Source organism: Telmatherina bonti, assembly GCF_933228915.1.
Source record: "Telmatherina bonti genome assembly, chromosome: 12".
Taxonomy (NCBI): domain Eukaryota; kingdom Metazoa; phylum Chordata; class Actinopteri; order Atheriniformes; family Telmatherinidae; genus Telmatherina; species Telmatherina bonti.
Genome location: NC_136610.1, coordinates 37,793,330 through 37,809,778, shown reverse-complemented (window position 1 = coordinate 37,809,778; position 16,449 = coordinate 37,793,330). Strand labels below are relative to the sequence as shown.

Below are 16,449 nucleotides of genomic sequence, written 5' to 3'. Positions count from 1 at the left end.
ACGTCAGACATGAGGTCTACGTCAGACATGAGGTCTACGTCAGACATGTGATCTACGTCAGACATGTGTCTACGTCAGACATGAGGTCTACGTCAGACATGTGGTCTACGTCAGACATGTGGTCTACGTCAGACATGTGGTCTACGTCAGACATGTGGTCTACGTCAGACATGTGGTCTACGTCAGACATGAGGTCTACGTCAGACATGTGGTCTACGTCAGACATGTGGTCTACGTCAGACATGAGGTCTACGTCAGACATGAGGTCTACGTCAGACATGGGTCTACGTCAGACATGTGGTCTACGTCAGACATGTGGTCTACGTCAGACATGTGGTCTACGTCAGACATGTGGTCTACGTCAGACATGAGGTCTACGTCAGACATGTGGTCTACGTCAGACATGAGGTCTACGTCAGACATGTGTCTACGTCAGACATGTGGTCTACGTCAGACATGTGGTCTACGTCAGACATGTGGTCTACGTCAGACATGTGTCTACGTCAGACATGTGGTCTACGTCAGACATGAGGTCTACGTCAGACATGTGGTCTAGTCAGACATGTGGTCTAGTCAGACATGTGGTCTACGTCAGACATGAGGTCTACGTCAGACATGTGGTCTACGTCAGACATGAGGTCTACGTCAGACATGTGGTCTACGTCAGACATGTGATCTACGTCAGACATGTGGTCTACGTCAGACATGTGGTCTACGTCAGACATGAGGTCTACGTCAGACATGTGGTCTACGTCAGACATGTGGTCTACGTCAGACATGTGGTCTACGTCAGACATGAGGTCTAGTCAGACATGTGGTCTACGTCAGACATGTGGTCTACGTCAGACATGTGATCTACGTCAGACATGAGGTCTAGTCAGACATGAGGTCTACGTCAGACATGAGGTCTACGTCAGACATGAGGTCTACGTCAGACATGTGGTCTACGTCAGACATGAGGTCTAGTCAGACATGTGGTCTACGTCAGACATGTGGTCTACTCAGACATGAGGTCTACGTCAGACATGTGGTCTACGTCAGACATGTGGTCTAGTCAGACATGAGGTCTACGTCAGACATGAGGTCTACGTCAGACATGTGGTCTACGTCAGACATGAGGTCTACGTCAGACATGAGGTCTACGTCAGACATGTGGTCTAGTCAGACATGAGGTCTAACGTCAGACATGAGGTCTACGTCAGACATGTGGTCTACGTCAGACATGTGGTCTACGTCAGACATGAGGTCTACGTCAGACATGTGGTCTACGTCAGACATGTGGTCTACGTCAGACATGAGGTCTACGTCAGACATGAGGTCTACGTCAGACATGGGTCTACGTCAGACATGAGGTCTACGTCAGACATGAGGTCTAGTCAGACATGTGGTCTACGTCAGACATGTGGTCTACGTCAGACATGTGGTCTACGTCAGACATGAGGTCTACGTCAGACATGTGGTCTACGTCAGACATGTGGTCTACGTCAGACATGAGGTCTACGTCAGACATGAGGTCTAGTCAGACATGAGGTCTACGTCAGACATGTGGTCTAGTCAGACATGTGGTCTACGTCAGACATGTGGTCTACGTCAGACATGTGGTCTACGTCAGACATGTGGTCTAGTCAGACATGTGGTCTACGTCAGACATGAGGTCTACGTCAGACATGAGGTCTACGTCACACATGTGGTCTACGTCAGACATGTGGTCTACGTCAGACATGTGGTCTACGTCAGACATGTGGTCTACGTCAGACATGTGGTCTAGTCAGACATGAGGTCTACGTCAGACATGTGGTCTAGTCAGACATGTGGTCTACGTCAGACATGAGGTCTACGTCAGACATGAGGTCTACGTCACACATGTGGTCTACGTCAGACATGTGGTCTACGTCAGACATGTGGTCTACGTCAGACATGTGGTCTACGTCAGACATGTGATCTAGTCAGACATGTGGTCTACGTCAGACATGAGGTCTACGTCAGACATGTGGTCTACTCAGACATAAGGTCTACGTCAGACATGTGGTCTACGTCAGACATGTGGTCTACGTCAGACATGTGGTCTACGTCAGACATGAGGTCTAGTCAGACATGTGGTCTACGTCAGACATGTGGTCTACGTCAGACATGTGGTCTACGTCAGACATGTGGTCTACGTCAGACATGAGGTCTACGTCAGACATGAGGTCTACGTCAGACATGTGATCTACGTCAGACATGTGATCTACGTCAGACATGAGGTGCTACGTCAGACATGTGGTCTACGTCAGACATGTGATCTACGTCAGACATGTGGTCTACGTCAGACATGTGGTCTACGTCAGACATGTGGTCTACGTCAGACATGAGGTCTACGTCAGACATGTGGTCTAGTCAGACATGTGGTCTACGTCAGACATGAGGTCTACGTCAGACATGAGGTCTACGTCAGACATGTGATCTACGTCAGACATGTGATCTACGTCAGACATGTGGTCTACGTCAGACATGTGGTCTACGTCAGACATGTGATCTACGTCAGACATGTGATCTACGTCAGACATGAGGTCTACGTCAGACATGTGGTCTAGTCAGACATGAGGTCTAGTCAGACATGTGGTCTAGTCAGACATGTGGTCTAGTCAGACATGTGGTCTACGTCAGACATGTGGTCTACGTCAGACATGAGGTCTACGTCAGACATGAGGTCTACGTCAGACATGAGGTCTACGTCAGACATGTGGTCTACGTCAGACATGTGTCTACGTCAGACATGTGGTCTAGTCAGACATGTGGTCTACGTCAGACATGAGGTCTACGTCAGACATGTGGTCTACGTCAGACATGTGGTCTACGTCAGACATGTGGTCTACGTCAGACATGTGGTCTACGTCAGACATGTGGTCTACGTCAGACATGTGGTCTAGTCAGACATGTGGTCTACGTCAGACATGAGGTCTACGTCAGACATGTGATCTACGTCAGACATGAGGTCTACGTCAGACATGAGGTCTACGTCAGACATGAGGTCTACGTCAGACATGTGGTCTACGTCAGACATGTGGTCTACGTCAGACATGTGGTCTACGTCAGACATGTGATCTACGTCAGACATGTGGTCTACGTCAGACATGTGGTCTAGTCAGACATGTGGTCTACGTCAGACATGAGGTCTACGTCAGACATGTGGTCTACGTCAGACATGAGGTCTACGTCAGACATGTGGTCTACGTCAGACATGTGATCTACGTCAGACATGAGGTCTAGTCAGACATGTGGTCTACGTCAGACATGAGGTCTACGTCAGACATGGGTCTAGTCAGACATGTGATCTACGTCAGACATGTGGTCTAGTCAGACATGAGGTCTACGTCAGACATGTGGTCTAGTCAGACATGAGGTCTACGTCAGACATGTGGTCTACGTCAGACATGTGGTCTACGTCAGACATGAGGTCTAGTCAGACATGAGGTCTACGTCAGACATGAGGTCTACGTCAGACATGAGGTCTAGTCAGACATGAGGTCTACGTCAGACATGTGATCTACGTCAGACATGTGGTCTACGTCAGACATGTGGTCTACGTCAGACATGAGGTCTAGTCAGACATGAGGTCTACGTCAGACATGAGGTCTACGTCAGACATGTGGTCTACGTCAGACATGAGGTCTACGTCAGACATGAGGTCTACGTCAGACATGTGGTCTAGTCAGACATGAGGTCTACGTCAGACATGAGGTCTACGTCAGACATGTGGTCTACGTCAGACATGAGGTCTACGTCAGACATGAGGTCTAGTCAGACATGTGGTCTACGTCAGACATGTGGTCTAGGTCAGACATGAGGTCTACGTCAGACATGAGGTCTACGTCAGACATGAGGTCTACGTCAGACATGAGGTCTAGTCAGACATGTGGTCTACGTCAGACATGTGGTCTACGTCAGACATGTGGTCTACGTCAGACATGAGGTCTACGTCACACATGTGGTCTACGTCAGACATGTGGTCTACGTCAGACATGAGGTCTACGTCAGACATGAGGTCTAGTCAGACATGAGGTCTACGTCAGACATGTGGTCTAGTCAGACATGTGGTCTACGTCAGACATGTGGTCTACGTCAGACATGTGGTCTACGTCAGACATGTGGTCTAGTCAGACATGTGGTCTACGTCAGACATGAGGTCTACGTCAGACATGAGGTCTACGTCAGACATGAGGTCTACGTCACACATGTGGTCTACGTCAGACATGTGGTCTACGTCAGACATGTGGTCTACGTCAGACATGTGGTCTAGTCAGACATGAGGTCTACGTCAGACATGTGGTCTAGTCAGACATGTGGTCTACGTCAGACATGAGGTCTACGTCAGACATGAGGTCTACGTCACACATGTGGTCTACGTCAGACATGTGGTCTACGTCAGACATGTGGTCTACGTCAGACATGTGGTCTAGTCAGACATGTGGTCTACGTCAGACATGTGATCTAGTCAGACATGTGGTCTACGTCAGACATGAGGTCTACGTCAGACATGTGGTCTACTCAGACATGAGGTCTACGTCAGACATGTGGTCTACGTCAGACATGAGGTCTACGTCAGACATGTGGTCTACGTCAGACATGAGGTCTAGTCAGACATGTGGTCTACGTCAGACATGTGATCTACGTCAGACATGTGGTCTACGTCAGACATGTGGTCTACGTCAGACATGAGGTCTACGTCAGACATGAGGTCTACGTCAGACATGTGATCTACGTCAGACATGTGATCTACGTCAGACATGAGGTCTACGTCAGACATGTGGTCTACGTCAGACATGTGATCTACGTCAGACATGTGATCTACGTCAGACATGTGGTCTACGTCAGACATGTGGTCTACGTCAGACATGAGGTCTACGTCAGACATGTGGTCTAGTCAGACATGTGGTCTACGTCAGACATGAGGTCTACGTCAGACATGAGGTCTACGTCACACATGAGGTCTACGTCAGACATGTGGTCTAGTCAGACATGTGGTCTAGTCAGACATGTGGTCTAGTCAGACATGAGGTCTACGTCAGACATGAGGTCTACGTCAGACATGTGGTCTAGTCAGACATGTGGTCTAGTCAGACATGTGGTCTAGTCAGACATGAGGTCTAGTCAGACATGAGGTCTACGTCAGACATGAGGTCTACGTCAGACATGTGATCTACGTCAGACATGTGATCTACGTCAGACATGTGGTCTACGTCAGACATGTGGTCTAGTCAGACATGTGATCTACGTCAGACATGTGATCTACGTCAGACATGAGGTCTACGTCAGACATGTGGTCTAGTCAGACATGTGGTCTAGTCAGACATGTGGTCTACGTCAGACATGAGGTCTACGTCAGACATGAGGTCTACGTCAGACATGAGGTCTACGTCAGACATGTGGTCTACGTCAGACATGTGATCTACGTCAGACATGTGGTCTAGTCAGACATGTGGTCTACGTCAGACATGAGGTCTACGTCAGACATGTGGTCTACGTCAGACATGTGGTCTACGTCAGACATGTGGTCTACGTCAGACATGTGATCTACGTCAGACATGTGGTCTACGTCAGACATGTGATCTACGTCAGACATGTGGTCTACGTCAGACATGAGGTCTACGTCAGACATGTGGTCTACGTCAGACATGAGGTCTACGTCAGACATGTGGTCTACGTCAGACATGTGATCTACGTCAGACATGAGGTCTAGTCAGACATGTGGTCTACGTCAGACATGAGGTCTAGTCAGACATGTGATCTACGTCAGACATGTGGTCTAGTCAGACATGAGGTCTACGTCAGACATGTGGTCTAGTCAGACATGAGGTCTACGTCAGACATGTGGTCTACGTCAGACATGTGGTCTACGTCAGACATGTGGTCTAGTCAGACATGTGGTCTACGTCAGACATGAGGTCTACGTCAGACATGAGGTCTACGTCAGACATGTGATCTACGTCAGACATGTGGTCTACGTCAGACATGTGGTCTACGTCAGACATGAGGTCTAGTCAGACATGAGGTCTACGTCAGACATGAGGTCTACGTCAGACATGTGGTCTACGTCAGACATGAGGTCTACGTCAGACATGAGGTCTACGTCAGACATGAGGTCTAGTCAGACATGAGGTCTACGTCAGACATGAGGTCTAGTCAGACATGTGGTCTACGTCAGACATGTGATCTACGTCAGACATGTGGTCTAGTCAGACATGTGGTCTACGTCAGACATGAGGTCTACGTCAGACATGTGGTCTACGTCAGACATGTGATCTACGTCAGACATGTGATCTACGTCAGACATGTGGTCTAGTCAGACATGTGGTCTAGTCAGACATGTGGTCTACGTCAGACATGTGGTCTACGTCAGACATGAGGTCTACGTCAGACATGTGGTCTACGTCAGACATGTGATCTACGTCAGACATGAGGTCTACGTCAGACATGAGGTCTAGTCAGACATGAGGTCTACGTCAGACATGTGATCTACGTCAGACATGAGGTCTACGTCAGACATGAGGTCTAGTCAGACATGAGGTCTACGTCAGACATGTGATCTACGTCAGACATATTGTTCACTTTAACCCCTTCTGTTCCAAAAATAAAAACGATTCAGGCGTTTCCAAACGTAGGAGATAAACGACACGTCGGATGGAGGAACCTTGGTGGAAAATACGAGCCGAAACACGTTGTAGAAAGACCTGGAAGAGTAACTGGAGGGTCATTTAACAACCGATCGGGTTGATTGGGAACGTATCGGTAAGCTGCCTGGTTGGGCGTCACCACGGCGCCGTCTGTCGACAGAGTTACAGTTTCTACCGTCACCACGGCGCCGTCTGTCGGCAGAGTTATAGTTTCTACCGTCACCACGGCGCCGTCTGTCGACAGAGTTATAGTTTCTACCGTCACCATGGCGCCGTCTGTCGGCAGAGTTATAGTTTCTACCGTCACCACGGCGCCGTCTGTCGGCAGAGTTATAGTTTCTACCGTCACCACGGCGCCGTCTGTCGGCAGAGTTATAGTTTCTACCGTCACCACGGCGCCGTCTGTCGGCAGAGTTATAGTTTCTACCGTCACCACGGCGCCGTCTGTCGACAGAGTTATAGTTTCTACCGTCACCACGGCGCCGTCTGTCGGCAGAGTTACAGTTTCTACCGTCACCACGGCGCCGTCTGTCGGCAGAGTTACAGTTTCTACCGTCACCACGGCGCCGTCTGTCGGCAGAGTTATAGTTTCTACCGTCACCACGGCGCCGTCTGTCGGCAGAGTTATAGTTTCTACCGTCACCACGGCGCGTCTGTCGGCAGAGTTATAGTTTCTACCGTCACCACGGCGCCGTCTGTCGGCAGAGTTATAGTTTCTACCGTCACCACGGCGCCGTCTGTCGGCAGAGTTATAGTTTCTACCGTCACCACGGCGCCGTCTGTCGGCAGAGTTATAGTTTCTACCGTCACCACGGCGCGTCTGTCGGCAGAGTTACAGTTTCTACCGTCACCACGGCGCCGTCTGTCGGCAGAGTTATAGTTTCTACCGTCACCACGATGCGTCTGTCGGCAGAGTTATAGTTTCTACCGTCACCACGGCGCCGTCTGTCGGCAGAGTTATAGTTTCTACCGTCACCACGATGCGTCTGTCGGCAGAGTTATAGTTTCTACCGTCACCACGGCGCGTCTGTCGGCAGAGTTATAGTTTCTACCGTCACCACGGCGCCGTCTGTCGGCAGAGTTATAGTTTCTACCGTCACCACGATGCGTCTGTCGGCAGAGTTATAGTTTCTACCGTCACCACGATGCGTCTGTCGGCAGAGTTACAGTTTCTACCGTCACCACGGCGCCGTCTGTCGGCAGAGTTACAGTTTCTACCGTCACCACGATGCGTCTGTCGGCAGAGTTATAGTTTCTACCGTCACCACGATGCGTCTGTCGGCAGAGTTACAGTTTCTACCGTCACCACGGCGCCGTCTGTCGACAGAGTTATAGTTTCTACCGTCACCACGGCGCGTCTGTCGGCAGAGTTATAGTTTCTACCGTCACCACGGCGTGTCTGTCGGCAGAGTTATAGTTTCTACCGTCACCACGGCGCCGTCTGTCGGCAGAGTTATAGTTTCTACCGTCACCACGGCGCCGTCTGTCGGCAGAGTTATAGTTTCTACCGTCACCACGGCGCCGTCTGTCGACAGAGTTATAGTTTCTACCGTCACCACGGCGCCGTCTGTCGGCAGAGTTATAGTTTCTACCGTCACCACGGCGCCGTCTGTCGGCAGAGTTACAGTTTCTACCGTCACCATGGCGCCGTCTGTCGGCAGAGTTATAGTTTCTACCGTCACCACGGCGCGTCTGTCGGCAGAGTTATAGTTTCTACCGTCACCACGGCGCGTCTGTCGGCAGAGTTATAGTTTCTACCGTCACCACGGCGCGTCTGTCGGCAGAGTTATAGTTTCTACCGTCACCACGATGCGTCTGTCGGCAGAGTTATAGTTTCTACCGTCACCACGATGCGTCTGTCGGCAGAGTTACAGTTTCTACCGTCACCACGGCGCCGTCTGTCGACAGAGTTATAGTTTCTACCGTCACCACGGCGCGTCTGTCGGCAGAGTTATAGTTTCTACCGTCACCACGGCGTGTCTGTCGGCAGAGTTATAGTTTCTACCGTCACCACGGCGCCGTCTGTCGGCAGAGTTATAGTTTCTACCGTCACCACGGCGCCGTCTGTCGGCAGAGTTATAGTTTCTACCGTCACCACGGCGCCGTCTGTCGACAGAGTTATAGTTTCTACCGTCACCACGGCGCCGTCTGTCGGCAGAGTTATAGTTTCTACCGTCACCACGGCGCCGTCTGTCGGCAGAGTTACAGTTTCTACCGTCACCATGGCGCCGTCTGTCGGCAGAGTTATAGTTTCTACCGTCACCACGGCGCGTCTGTCGGCAGAGTTATAGTTTCTACCGTCACCACGGCGCGTCTGTCGGCAGAGTTATAGTTTCTACCGTCACCACGGCGCCGTCTGTCGGCAGAGTTACAGTTTCTACCGTCACCACGGCGCCGTCTGTCGGCAGAGTTATAGTTTCTACCGTCACCACGGCGCGTCTGTCGGCAGAGTTATAGTTTCTACCGTCACCACGGCGCGTCTGTCGGCAGAGTTATAGTTTCTACCGTCACCACGGCGCCGTCTGTCGGCAGAGTTATAGTTTCTACCGTCACCACGGCGCCGTCTGTCGGCAGAGTTATAGTTTCTACCGTCACCACGGCGCCGTCTGTCGGCAGAGTTATAGTTTCTACCGTCACCACGGCGCCGTCTGTCGGCAGAGTTATAGTTTCTACCGTCACCACGGCGCCGTCTGTCGGCAGAGTTATAGTTTCTACCGTCACCACGGCGCCGTCTGTCGGCAGAGTTACAGTTTCTACCGTCACCACGGCGCCGTCTGTCGGCAGAGTTACAGTTTCTACCGTCACCACGGCGCCGTCTGTCGGCAGAGTTATAGTTTCTACCGTCACCACGGCGCGTCTGTCGGCAGAGTTACAGTTTCTACCGTCACCACGGCGCGTCTGTCGGCAGAGTTATAGTTTCTACCGTCACCACGGCGCCGTCTGTCGGCAGAGTTATAGTTTCTACCGTCACCACGGCGCCGTCTGTCGGCAGAGTTATAGTTTCTACCGTCACCACGGCGCGTCTGTCGGCAGAGTTATAGTTTCTACCGTCACCACGGCGCGTCTGTCGGCAGAGTTACAGTTTCTACCGTCACCACGACGCCGTCTGTCGGCAGAGTTATAGTTTCTACCATTTCTTTCTGCTTATTTTGGCAGAAACAAGTTGCATCCTGATCATTTCTACTGGGCGTGTGTCATCTTATGTACCTCACCATTTGGGCGCTACGACTTGATTATTAAACGATGCATCATCATGCATCATTTTCCCATTTAGGTTTGTTTTCCTAATAAAAACTAATTTCTTCCCACTACCTTCTACTTATGTTGAACCAGAAACAAAATGCAACACATAAACATATTTTATATGTTTACACATTTCCCTGGGATCTAGTTCTCTACAAGCATCTCCTCCTACTGCGCTGAACTTTTACTGTCCGGTTTTATTTTGGCGGACATCTGCAGGAAGTCTCGTCCAGGTCTCGTGTCCGAAAAAACCAAAATGTTTCCAAACGACGAGGAAATCTGACGCTCCGTTACAGCGGCAGCACAACTAGCTGCTAGCTTCCTGCTAGCTCTGTACTTTACTGTTTGCCGCCTGGGCGCTTCATGGAGATGGACTTCATGGCGGCAACGCAACTTTTAGCTCGATATTTCTAAGAATAGAGTAATAAAGTTAATGTCACAGGACAGAGTTTTGAACACTGAGCTGCATGTTGTAGGAATGAAGGTGTGGAAAGCAGGTGTGTTTGTGCGTAACTCACCTGTATAAAGAAGAGTTTAGGTTTCCCCACCAGACTCCTACAGGCATTTCCTTTAAAGCATTTAATGAGGGTGTCGAGCTTCTCCAAGCCGTCGGTGCCGAAGATCACCCCTTCATCTCCGTGACTCAACAACACGCATACAAAGGAAGCACTCTGACTGTGGTCCTCTTTAGATTCTACACACACACAGAAGGACCAGAAAGGACAATGAGTCTCCACCTTCTGACTGAAGAGACGTCTTTCATCAGGTCCACCAGAACGATTTTACCTCTGATCATCAGTTCTTTCATCTGAGAGACGGTCGCGTCGTTGAACAGTTTGGGTTTATAGCCCAGATTTCTGAAGGTCTCCATCACAAAACCAGCATCGACGTCTGTCCCCTGACGTTCAGACATGCCTGGAGACGCAGGAGTGGAGAAAATGTTCACCGCTTCTTGTCTAGACCTTCCAGTACAGGAGCCGCATGAGATGCTGCAGTCCAGAAGAGGTCAGCAGACAAGAAATAGCAATGCTAATATGCACCGTAGCAGCAATGCTAATATGCAGCGTAGCAGCGATGACAGCATGTAGCACAACAGCGATGCTAACATGTAGCACAACAGCGATGCTAACATGTAGCACAGCAGCGATGCTAACATGTAGCATAGCAGCAATGCTAGCATGCAACATAGCAGCGATGCTAGCATGCAGCATAGCAGCGATGCTAACATGTAGCCCAGCAGCGATGCTAACATGTAGCACAGCAGCAATGCTAGCATGCAGCATAGCAGTAATGCTAGCATGCAGCATAGCACCAATGTTAGCATGTAGCACAGCACCAATGTTAGCATGTAGCACAGCAGCAATGCTAACATGTAGCACAGCAGCGATGCTAACATGTAGCACAGCAGCGATGCTAGCATGCATCAAAGCAGCGATGCTAGCATGTAGCATAGCAGAGATGCTAACATGCAGCATAGCAGCGATGCTAACTTGCAGCATAGAAGCGATGATTGCATGCAGCAATGCTAGCATGTAGCAAAGCAGCGATGCTAGCATGTAGCAGCAATGGTAATATGCAGCATAGCAGCGATACTAGCATGTAGTGTGGCAGCTATGCCAACATGCAGCATAACAGCAATGCTAGCATGTAGTGTAGCAGCGATGCTAACATGTAGCATAGCAGCGACGCTAACATGTAGCATAGCAACATGACGTGATGAGTTAAGCTGCAAAAAAAACAAAAAAAACTGCTAACATGTCTCCTGTCATTGCCTTCGTTAACATGAATCATGAAGGTCCTGCTAGTTTCCATGGAGATGAAGGAGGTGTGACAGTGAAGTATTCTCTCTTTGAGAAGAGAGGTTTATACATCTCAGGAATTCTCATCTCACCATGGTAACACCTGGAAACCTGCTCAGTTTCCCTTTTTACTTTCCTCATCACTACTATTATTACTTTATAATTTATTATTACTTTATAATAGTCCATATTTATTTTGATTATTTTATTCACTACTAGGATTACTTTACTCACTACTAGGATTACTTTACTCACTACTAGGATTACTTTACTCACTACTAGGATTACTTTACTTGGACTCTTCAGTAATAACCTCATGTCTCAGCCTGCTGTGGATTCCAGGGTTATACGAGGAGCTCTTGCAGATAAACTGAACTTTAGGATGTGATTTCAGACAGGATGCAGACAACAAGCCTCATCAGGAGAAGGTTAAAGGTCACCATGTACAGGAGCAGGTAGGAGGTGTTTCTCTGCGACTGAGGAACGAAGAGACAGGTGTTGCGGGCAGATTTACCGGTGCTGGGATGGAAGTTCTTGTTGTTGATGATCAGACAGGTCCCCATGGAGGGGAAGTCCATGTTGTAGCTGTAGGGGTCATGAGCAGTTCTGCTGGGGGTCAAGTCCATTTCCTCACCTTGTCGAGCCGCCGCCTTCTTCTCAGCTGATCTGAAAACGTACAGACAGGCATGAACGTTCCTCAGTAAAAAGGAAAACTTGTTCAGCGGCCGAACCAGCTTGACGGGTTACCTGCAGACATCTGACAAGCCGCCATTAGGACCTCTGGAGCACGCCATTATCTAGATAAATGAGCATAAAGCTCTGATGCCAATGGGAATAATAAAGACTTTAAACTTTAACCAGTTTATTAGACTGGTTTCTTTTTAATCCTCCTCCTGCTGCGTTTCCCTGTTCAGAGTTCAGACCTTACATCATAACCTGCAGGACTCCGCCCACTTTCAGCCCAGCGGCGGCGGAACCAGCACGAAGCTGCACATGTTTGCATTAATCAGGTTGCCGCCCTGCGAGAGGTCGACAGCTCTGCACGATAATCACCTCGTTTTAAAGCTAAACCCGAAGGCGTCAACAGCATCTTCATCACTCGGAGACGCACCGTCAGCCATGTTCCTGTCAGAAAAACACACACACACACATACATATACACACACACGTTCATTTAAAGGTCACAGTAACATTCATCAATATGATTATATTTCAGTCATTATTCAGCGAAACAACTCAAATATTTCTTCTAAAAACCGAAACATCAGAACGTCTGAAAGTAAATTTAATAATTTTGCTCGCAGAAACACAAACATCCGCCACATCTGGAAAACTGTGGAATCGCCGCCAGGTTCTCCATGTATGACCGCTGGTGACATGCATCTGTGTTCAGCTTCTCATTCTGATTGATTTTAACATTAATTTAACTTTATCCACGGAAACGATAGAAGTGAAACCACACATCCACTAAGAAAATTTATTAATTAAATTAATACATAATACATAATAAATACATAATAAATTAATAAATAAATTAATGGGGCGGCTGTAGCTCAGGAGGAAGAGCAGTTGTCCTTCAACAGGTAAGTTGAGGGATCGATTCCAGGCTTCCCCTGAAATGCCGAAGTGTCCTAGGGCAAGACACTGAACCCCAAGCTGCCCCCCGATGTGCCTATCGGGGTATAAGTGTGTAGAATGAGTGTGTGTGTGAATGGGTGAATGTGACAAGTAGTGTAAAGCGCTTTGAGTGGTCTGTATGACTAGAAAAGCGCTATAGAAGTACAAGTCCATTTACCATTTAATAAAAAAATAAAGTGCTACAAAAATCAAATATAAAATTGAAAATAAAGTTACAGAAAAAACAATAAAGATACAAATTAAAAGATTAAAAAAAATAAATCATCAAAAATTAAAAATGAACATATTTAAAAAATCAAGATCAAATTAAAATGAATAAAATTATTTAAATAAAAGTTAAATTATTTTTTTAAAATTTAATATTTAAAAAAAAATACAAAATACAAAAACAGTAAATGAATAAGTGAATAAACAATAAAATAATTAATAAATGACCTAATAAATCAAACAATGGCTGTGTGGATGTGACTAATAAGAGGCAGTGTCAACGTGTTTTACGACCACGTCCGACACGTCATGAGGGGGTGTTTCCAGATGGATGATTGGAATGATCTGATCAATCATCATGACATCATCATGTTAATACTGAACCACCACTCAAAGGTAAAAGAAAAAAACTGCATTAAATAAAACTAAATCAGATTTCACATGAAAAAACAGCATCTATGTAAAGTATGTCGAAGTATAACTCAGGTTGTTTCCAGGTTACCTGGATGAGACTCAACCAGGCCGGTTGAAGCGGTTAAAGCGTGACGACATGAAGGATGAGCCACTGAATGGTCCAGGAGATAACCGGGCTGTTTCCCTGTTTCAAAGCTTCTGAGATGAAAAGATGCTCGTTTGCTAAAAGAGATTTAACAGCAGGACGTTTGGATGCGACCAGGAGCCAAACAATCACACAGTGGACCAATTTCTTCTGTAATCCTAATAAATCATCCATAAAATGACCAGAAACTGATCAAACCCAATGATCTGCTCAGCTTTTCAGTCTGAAATGTGGTGGAGGGACTCCTGATGACGTGCCTCCTCACATGAACAAAACCCTGCGTCAGCATGGTGCAACGTAAACTTCAGGCTCCAGATGAACAGAAACTTTCCTCTGCAGCAGGGGTGCCCAAACTTTAGCCTCCTAACACTGCAGCTTTAAGGACGAACACACGTCAATGTATAAAGTTATTCTAATTATTGTTCAACAGCTAATAATGTATTTTTTCCTATGTGGGCAAATAAAATGTTATTGTTCTTTGTTATGCATAATAAAAATTAATATAGCAAAAAAAGAAGAAAGCCACAGTTAGGGGGACAAGAAACAATATTTATATCCACTAAACTGGAATGTGTCAACAGGAAGAACGAGGCGAGGTCCTGATACTTAGTGGGACACCTGAAGCTGATCTGTGGACAGTACCAGTCTCTCCATGTTGGGTTGCACCTGGCTCCCTGACAAGGTGAGGATGTCATCCAGGTGTGAGTCAGTCATGGTCCCTCTGAGGTTCAGGACACTGAAACTACTGTCTGAAAATGTCACATTTTCACGTGTAATAATAATAATATATATCCATGATTCTTATAGTTAGGATATGAGCATCTCCTGAGTTGGAGTCTGCATGTACGGGACCCAACTGTCCAGGTTCTGCTCATTGCTCTTATAGTTATGGGTAGTCTAGCCAACCATTACTTATGTAGTAATGGGGATGTTACCTGATGCACTGAGAAGTACCTCGCTCTATTTCTCTAATATATTAATGTATAAATATATGTCAATATGGCCGTCTCTAACTTATTTCTCCTTTTTTCCGCAGGTCTTCCTGAATAAGTGCAGTTGTACATGTTGATCTGTCTTTCCTGTCCTCTCCACCTCAACCAGTCGAGGCAGATGGCTGCCCTCCCTGAGCCGGGTTCTGCCGGAGGTTTTCTTCCTGTTAAAGGGGAGTTTTTTCCTTCCCACTGTCGCCTCGTGCAGCTCAGGATGGAGGATTGGATCCAAGTCATGACTCGATGCAATCAGTTGGTTTCTATTATAGGATATGTATGAATTGGCTCAAAATGATGTGGATGTAAAGTGTCCTGTGACAACTTTGTTGTGAAGTGGCGCTGTACAAATAAAGCTGGATTGAATTAAATAAATAAAACATCTGGTGAATCAGAAGTTGTGTGAATGAATCTCCAGAAGAATCCAGATCTTATATAATCTTATTTTCCCAAAAGAAATAAGGCTTTTACTGTGAAAGAGCAATTCTGCAGTGCAGAAAACATCAGTCCAGATGTGAAGACCAGGTTTTTATCAGGACCTGGACATGTTGTGTAATTCACTTCTGGATAAACCAGCAGATTTCTCAGCAGAGAATCAAACTGAAACTTCCCACAGGAAACTATCTACAGCTGATTTATCAGGAAACACGAGTCATAACCCAGGAATAACCCAAGCTGCTGGTATAATGACACAAGTCACTTTTAATCCGCATAAACACACAAAATGATCTGTTTTACTTTAGCTGTGAAACTAAAGGAAGAGAACTGCCTTTACAGGCCAACTTACAGGTTTCTGTTCACTTTCTGAGGCTAAAACTCACCAGTGGTTAATAAAGTCTGAAAAGCCATTTTCCAACCCTGTGGTGAGGAAGCTGATAAATGTCTTTTACTTCCGTCTTTATCAGCTGTTTTCTCTGCGGACATCAAGCTAAGCTGCTAACTAGCCTGAACAAAACACGACACTGTAAATAAAACATGAATAATTTACCTGTAAACGTACCTTTTATCAAACTTCTGGTAGAAAACAAGCCAACAGGTCTGCTGCCTTCAGGTAAAGACCAGGAAGTGTCTTATAGTTTAAAGTAAGAGTCAAACTTTCAGCCAATCAGCAACGCGAGCTTCACGTGGTGGGAGACAGAAGCTGATTGGCTGAGAGGGTCTACCCGCCGGGAATTGACCAATCCCTTGTCGTGACACTACATGTCCGGGTATTTAGGTCAAAACGCTGCTTGTCAGACTAAACATCTTTTATTACTCATTCTGCTACACATTAATGTACTGTTTTGTGTATCAGAGAACATACAAAGGAAAACATGAATTTATTAAACATATTTAATAAGCATATGATGTCCAGCAGGACTTAT

General features: G+C 47.2%; 1 protein-coding gene across 1 annotated transcript in view; it reads right to left on the bottom strand.

Moving 5' to 3' along the window:
* LOC306763634 (caspase-3-like) overlaps window positions 1-14,135 on the bottom strand; it is a 29,131-nt gene extending 14,996 nt beyond the window's left edge. The window contains exons 1-5 of the mRNA XM_079250494.1: window positions 14,043-14,135; window positions 12,749-12,820; window positions 12,210-12,361; window positions 10,683-10,811; window positions 10,415-10,590 (exon numbers count right to left, since the gene is read on the bottom strand). Coding sequence (XP_079106620.1) covers window positions 10,415-10,590; window positions 10,683-10,811; window positions 12,210-12,361; window positions 12,749-12,816 — 525 coding nt within the window. The 5' untranslated portion in view covers window positions 12,817-12,820; window positions 14,043-14,135. The remainder of the gene's footprint in view (window positions 1-10,414; window positions 10,591-10,682; window positions 10,812-12,209; window positions 12,362-12,748; window positions 12,821-14,042) is intronic.
* Window positions 14,136-16,449: the final 2,314 nt, after the last annotated feature.